Source organism: Cavia porcellus, unplaced genomic scaffold (genome assembly GCF_034190915.1).
Source record: "Cavia porcellus strain 051 isolate PalLab524CR breed Dunkin Hartley unplaced genomic scaffold, mCavPor4.1 scaffold_23, whole genome shotgun sequence".
NCBI classification, from domain to species: Eukaryota; Metazoa; Chordata; class Mammalia; order Rodentia; family Caviidae; genus Cavia; species Cavia porcellus.
In genome coordinates this window covers 17,604,163-17,611,605 of record NW_026947506.1, presented here as the reverse complement: position 1 = coordinate 17,611,605, position 7,443 = coordinate 17,604,163, and the positions used below count along the sequence as shown (strand labels likewise).

Below are 7,443 nucleotides of genomic sequence, written 5' to 3'. Positions count from 1 at the left end.
TTTCAGAACACAGATTCCTCAGCTGTCCATACCTGACTTGCTGATTATGTAGGAGTCATCCCAGTTGCTTGGGAATCGCTGTTCATCCTACAAGGGAGAACATTCAAATGTTAATTTTTTTCTTTCCAAATATGTAAATAATTATTATCTTTTACATGAAATGTGGAAATTAAAAAGTATGAGTTTCTATCACTGCATCAAATGAACAACAAAAAACATTGAAAATAACTTACAAAGTGTAATTTCCTCATAGTGAAATGAATGGAGCAAAGTGGATTAGGGCAGAAGATTTTTCAGGGCAAGCACAGGACTTCTCTGCTTCTCTGAGTACAAATATGTGTTACAGTGACTTATTGTCAAGTGCTTCATAGAAACAGAAGTTATATTGAATGTACAAATTGACCAAAAGAATGTTTTTCTTGCAATTCTATAGAGGAACCAGGCAAGAATTGCAGCTTAAGTGGCTGAAGGGCAACCAGTGAGATATGGCGCTATATTAACACTCTTGTGAGAATGACATGCCAGCTGTTAAGCATTAGGATTTAGGACTGAGAATGCCTGTTCATTCCCTCAGTTGGTGTCACAGTTGTGAACTCTTGAAGGATGATGTGCTCCCGTTTCCAGAAAACAATCATCCCTCTGTGATGTTGGGATTCGATGGGGGTTAATGCTAATCCAACATTACTAGCAGAAGACTTTTTTGAAGAAACCACTTGTTTGACTGCTTAATTCTAAGAAAAATATATGACAGAAGATGAACAAGAATTTGCCATAACTTTACAGGCATTCTGAAGCAAGGAAATCACCAACTGCATTTGGCAAGCACTGAAAGGCCTGCCAAAGTCCCCGGAGGCACCAATTGACCTGTATCATCCAAAGTTGTGTGTCACACATTCTCGAGCTACTAGTGAAGGCATCTTGTGACACTTCCAACTCTTATGTGCAAACAACACACTAATAAATAAAGTATCTATCCAGGAGTCCCGGATGATGAAAGTGGTAGGAGACTAGTGACAAATAGTAAAATTGCATGAACCATTTCGTTTCCTTCATTCAACTCTAATCACAATATGGCTGATTATTTATGTGTATAGTTAGCATGTAGTGATCTCTCAGTCAGCAAATCAACAACCCTAGGAAAACATGGAACAGATTTAGAGTTTTCTAACCAAAATGGGAAGCAACAGGAGCCAAATGTACCTGACCTTGAAAGCAGGCACATGGATTAGCCTTATCACACCTCTGTGGAAGACATCTCGGTCTAAATTCTTAGGTACTGTAACCCTGAATCTTTAAAGTTTCTATTCCTCTTTACTTTCCATTTTGCACTTGTAATTCATCCTACTGTCATCTTGTAATCTCAATAAACCGCAACTTACTATGTATCACAAGGTATATGCCAGGCAATACTCTTGTATCTGTACACAAGAATGTGGAAAAATTTTTGCCCCTTCAGTTCTAACACAGCTCTAGGGCTGGATTAGAAACAAAAGCAGCATTTTCCGACCTTTCATCAGCCAGGTTTAAAAGGCATTGCTACACAAATAGAATTCGTCAAAAAATGTACAAAATGTTCCTACAAGGCTGATGACATTTTCCATGCAAATGGAATTCCACAGTGTGTCCAAGGAAGAAACTTATACAATATTCTAAGAAGGGTTAATTTTGGAAAAATTTTACCCTATATAAAAGGCAGTTGAAGTACTTGCATTTCGTTAGCTTTACTACATTTTGTGTGTGTGTTTGTGTGTGTGTGTGTGTGTGTGTGTGTGTATCTCTAATAGTGAGTGTTATGCTCATATTTGTAAAAGTAGCTATAGAGAAGAAAATTTATTACAAATTACCCATGATTTCTATTTTTCTTGTCATTTTGTACAAGAAAGTATCTTCTTAATGTAGAAGTATCAAAATCTACAGAACTGAATTACAACTAGTGCACATATTTTGTATAAAATTCAGAACCTAAAATTAACTAAGAGAGCACAGCAATAATGATTGTTGTGTATTGTACTTATAGGGGCATTGAACCTATTTTGGTTATGCTAGTTATTGCAGAATCAGGAAATCATCAACACTAGTGAGGGGAGATGTTTGGACCTGGGGACTCTTGTTCCTGGTAACAGTGACAGCTAGTGAGGCCAGTGGACAATGCTGAGAGGCTCAGCAGTGTAGGTAAGCAGCAGACATCGAGGTCTTTACTGTCTGGCACAGAATGGAGAAGGATTTTGTCATTCAGCAGGAGGGAATGTTTGGCAGGAGCCATGTTGAAGTGAAGTCAGATGAACCTTAACCAGAACAGCTGCTGGCTTCCTTTAGAAGACACTAGTTGGGTGCAGACACATGGAAATCGATTGGAATGAGCTTATTCAAATGAGCCTCCTCTTGAGGCAGGCTGGCTAATGCTGTCTACTACTCCATCATAAGGCAGTGCCTGGTTTGAAGGGAAAGAATGGCGGAACTCAGAACACTGTATCCATAGGGCATCTAATAATGAATCCAGAGAGAATCCTGGAAGAGAACGATTTTTTTTTCATTCATTTTTCTTTTTGGTTTGGTATTTTCTTGTTTTATTCATCTGCTTTTAATTTCTCCTTTATTTTGTTCTTAATTTCTGCGGGTGACTGTGATTCCTAACTTCCCTGTGGGTATGCTTTTGTTTGGATTTCAATTTTTCTCTTTCAAATCTCATTTAGTCTTCTGCATTAGTTTCCCCCAATAGGTGGGATCCATCTACCATCTCCGTTGTATTGTAATCTCTTTCCCTTTGGCCATTACTCTTCTTCCTCTGAAATATATTTTGAATCTTAACCCTTGAGGACAGATTGGACATATCATGAATTCATATATTGTTTATGATTGTTTGCATTCTGTTTTATCTTCCCGAATTCAGTTCATACTGTTAGGAAACTAGCAAGTATCACTCCAAGAATTCAACTGAAACAGAAAAGACATGAGAACCCACAAATCAGACTAATCCTCTGGCACCCAGGCCAATAAAGCAAACCTGGGGGGAAATGAGGTTGCAAAATTTGAAAACCCAATGGTAGGTTACTTCAATGTGGCAACAAGGCAATTGAATGAGGCTGTGGAATATATTAAAACACAAGTAATCTCTCAAGTAACCACAACTAACTACAGAGATTACCAAAATACACAACCTTCTTAGTGATGTTAGTTCAGACACAGCCCAAAAAAAAAAGGCGAGCTTACAAGAACTGTTGAAGCACAACCTAAGAAATAAATGAACCCATTAAATAGATTCAAGCCGATATGCAAGAGAAAAAAATCCATTTTAAAAATTCAGAGCACTTTAGGCCAGTTTGAGGAAAGGACTTCACATACTGAGTACAGGCTGGCACTTAGTGACGAGGAGAGACAACAAATGACATTAAAAGCACTTTGTAGACATCATGACAGAAAGCTTTCCTGGTACAGAAGAGGAATTTAACCTACCAATAATTGAGGCAATTATTTCTCCAGTTAGCACTGATTAAAAGAATTCTACCTGCCCATGTGTAATAGACAAGTTTGCAGACATTCAAATAAAAATAGAGTATCAAAATCTGTTAGGGATGGGCTGGGGATTTCTCTCAGTAGCATAAGCAATTTCCTGGCAAGCTGTAGTCCTGAGTTCTATCCCTGGTAACAATAAAAATGAAAAAGAGAAAAAAAATATCTGTTAGGGATGAGGACTGTTGTGCTCCTTCCAATAAGGTTCCCAAGTACATGAGGGTATGTAACACTTGTGAGGCTGGAGGAAAACTGGATCACACTCTGAGTATGTAAAACAGAAAAAAGAGAAGCTTTGGAAGAAAGCCAGTGATATCTATCCCTGAAGTGGTAGCCCTTCTTACTGTCTACCTTCCTTCCTTCCTTCCTTCCTTGTTTTCTTCCTTCCTTCCTTCCTTTCTTCCTTCCTTTCTTGCTTCCTTCTTTCGTTCCTTGCTTCCTTCCATCCCTCATTCCCTCTGTCCTTTCATTCTTTTGGTTTTTAATTCAAGTTAGTATTTAATCCCACATGTCCTTGAAACTGCAATGATATTCCTGCCTCAGCTTTGAGAGTGCTGGGATTAATGATGTGTTCGCCCACACCCTGCAAATCAGCATTGTTATTTTTTGTGAAAGGAGATAAAATTAAACACAACAAAACAGAGCAAAATTGGACATAATAACGCAATGTAAGAGATATAAATTTCAAAACTAGATAATCTGAAATCTTCCCTATCTATCATGTTGTCTATTTTTTTCTTCCAAATAGTTGTCCATGTCTTGAAACACAGAATTCATACTGAGAAACCTAGTATAAAATTAATCCAAACAGTCTGAGAAAGGAGTTTTAGGTCTTTAAAATCAGACAAAAAGGAAGTCACTAATGGCTGTGCTAGAATCGGTTGTTTGCTTCAAAATGCCTATGCATACTTTCATGTATGTGGAAACTCAGTTAAACACAACCAGCTTTAAAAAAAAAGACCATATTTTATAGAACAAACCAAAACATGGATAAAAGTATTGGGCTTCAAAGAGATGATAGAAGGAAATCCCCTCCTTACTACATTGCCTAGGGTCAACCTCTCAAGGGACGTCCAGATTACTGGCTCCGACATGCTAATGGGATAGGGGGAGAAGATGTGATGTTTGTTTCTCAGCCTGCAGGCTGGCAGACTCACAGCTGCTCATGGTGGGGAGAGGGTTTGCCTGGACTCCTGGCACTCCCAGCATGACCCATGTCCCAGGAAATGCCAGTGGAACTCAGTAATATTACTGTTTCCAAACATTGGGTCCAAGGAGTGAACTAGGTTAGTAGGAGATCTAAAAGCTCTGAGGAAGTAGCATTTACAGTTGTCCCACACTAGACTTTAGGTTTAGAGACATTCTGCCAATATTCACTGTTTGTGCCTGTCCCAAATCCATGTCCCTTGCTCCCGACACTGTATCAGATTACCCAGAAGAACCACCTCTTCACTCCCAGCACACCTATTTCTCATGGAGCCTTGAATCTGCTCCCTTCACATTACTTCCCTGCAACTGGCTTTCACCCACATGTGATCCCAAGGGAAAAGGTGCCTTATTGACCGATCTGTCCTGCTTTGCTCCTTACCACCAGAAAGGAATAAACACAGAGGGCCTACTGAGAACAGTGGCATGCTGGAGTTACTATCCTCCACCCTTGCCTCTCATCTTCTGGAAATGGCAGGAAGACGATAGACCAGAGAACTCCCCCATATGAATGAGACAAAAGAAATTCTGGGCTAGTCAAACAGACTGTTTTCATAAACATATAGAAAAGACAGGTAGGATGAAAATTGACTGACTCTCACATTTTGAGTGAGACACACCTAGGGCAATTGGATTAGAATAGGGTGGGAAGAACCACCATAGGGTGGATCCTGTCCTAAGAGTTATAAAAGGGACACCAAGAAGGAAGAATCCTTTCTGTTTCCATGATGAGGTGGTTCCCTGCTTGAAACTTGGAATTCATATCCTTGCTTCCAGCCCAGATGAATTAGCCTCCTGAAAGGAACTCAGACGGGACTCAACAAGGCTTCGTATTTTAAGGTCTGTGCATTTTGGTGAGCTATTTCTTTGAGTGATCAAGAAACTTTTCAGAATTGACTTACATACTAGGAAATCTCAGTCAGCTTATATATAAATAAGTATTTCTTTTAATCTATAAACTAGGCTCTCTACTTGTGATTGCCATACTGCCCTGCCTGTCTTGGAACTGCTGACTGCAGTGAAATTTGTGCCATCTGGTGAAGAAGAAATTTGATTCCTGTGACTTGACAAGCTTGCTGCACTTTCACTCTGCTGATGTTAATGGTTTCCAGTACCGCAGGCCCAGCAGAAATGTCACAGGGGCCCACAGTGGACAGCAGGTACACCACAGACATCAAAGTAGTGAACGTGTCCTTTTTGTGGACCATTGATAACATTAGATTTTGCCTAAAGGAAATAGATGACTGCATTCAAAGTTCAATCTTTTCAGCTGAAGGAAATGATCAAGTGAAATGGTGCTTACGACTCTACCCAAATGGTCTTGATGAACAAAGCAAAGATTATGTGTGCTTATACCTGGGAATGATCTCCTGTCCAAGGAGGGTAGCTCATGCAAAATTCACCTTTTCCATTCTGAATGCCAAAGGAGAGAAAACCAAGGTGCTCTCAAGTCCACAAGCTTATACATTTGTGCGAGGAAAGGACTGGGGATTCAAACATTTCATCCTTAGAGAGTTTCTTTTGGATCCAAACAATGGGCTTCTCTCCAATGACAAGCTTTCCTTCTTCTGTGAAGTGAAAGTAGCACAAGATCCCACCAATCATTCCAGCCAGAATATTAGGAAGCTGGTTAAGGTTCCTGAGGGCTGCTTGGCAGAGGATCTAGGAGGACTGTGGGAGCGATCCCAGCTCTCAGACTGTTGCTTGTGTGTGGCTGGCCAGGAATTCCAGGCTCACAAAGCCATCTTAGCAGCTCGCTCTCCAGTTTTCATGGCGTTGTTGGAACATGAAAAGCAAGGAAGCAAAAAGAATCGTGTTGAAATCAGTGACATGGATCCTGAAGTTTTTAAGGAAATGATATACTTTATGTACACTGGAAAGGCACCAAACCTAGGGATCATGGCAACTGAACTGCTGGAGGCTGCAAGCAGGTTTGGTCTGGAGCGCCTGAAGCTCATGTGTGAGAACCACCTGTGCAGCAACCTCTCTGTGGAGAATGCCATGGAAATCCTCATCTTGGCTGACCTCCACAGTGCACCTCAGTTGAAAACCCGGACACTGGATTTCATCAATTTTCATGTTTCTGACATCCTGGAGACCTCTGAGTGGAAGGCCATGGTGGTGTCCCACCCTCACTTGGTGGCCGAAGCCTATCACTCTCTGGTTTCCATGCAGTGTGCATTCATGGTACCCCCATGCAAGCGTGTGAGACTGTCCTGAGATCCCACATCTCCATTTATCTTCCCAAAACCCTGGCCACATTTGCTGCCCCTGAACCATAATATGCTAGGGAAATCCGTGGAAACTTCACTCTTCTATGTGGAAATATTAAATTGTGCCTCTCTAGGGGAGAGAAGGGACCACCTTCTTAAGGTCAGAAAAAGGAAATGCGATACTGAGAATTTAGAAGTCGTGTATCATGCATTTTCAAATCTGTGTTTTATAATATTGAGCAAAGTGGGTTTTTACAGTGTCGATGCCAAACGGAAACCAAAACTCCTGTCAATGTTGAAGGCAGACCTGGGGTGGGGCTACCCTTAGAGGCAGGGACCATGAACTTCACTCTGTAAATGCAAGACTCCTTCCTGGCTTTCTGCACCATCATGCATCCCTGGGCACCCCACTTGTAACACGGGCTTTTTGCTGTCCCTCACTTTTCTCTGTAAATAAACCTGAATCTTACTTTGTACAGTTGTTTGGCTCCTCATCCTTTTTCTGTATGTTAGA

At 40.7% G+C, this 7,443-nt stretch overlaps 1 protein-coding gene across 1 annotated transcript; it reads left to right on the top strand.

The window, feature by feature from the left end:
• Positions 1-5,844: 5,844 nt before the first annotated feature.
• Positions 5,845-6,936, top strand: LOC111756917 (speckle-type POZ protein-like). Its single transcript, XM_063233672.1, has one exon. It carries the CDS (start codon positions 5,848-5,850, stop codon positions 6,934-6,936), a length of 1,089 nt encoding a protein of 362 aa, XP_063089742.1. The 5' UTR covers positions 5,845-5,847.
• Positions 6,937-7,443: the final 507 nt, after the last annotated feature.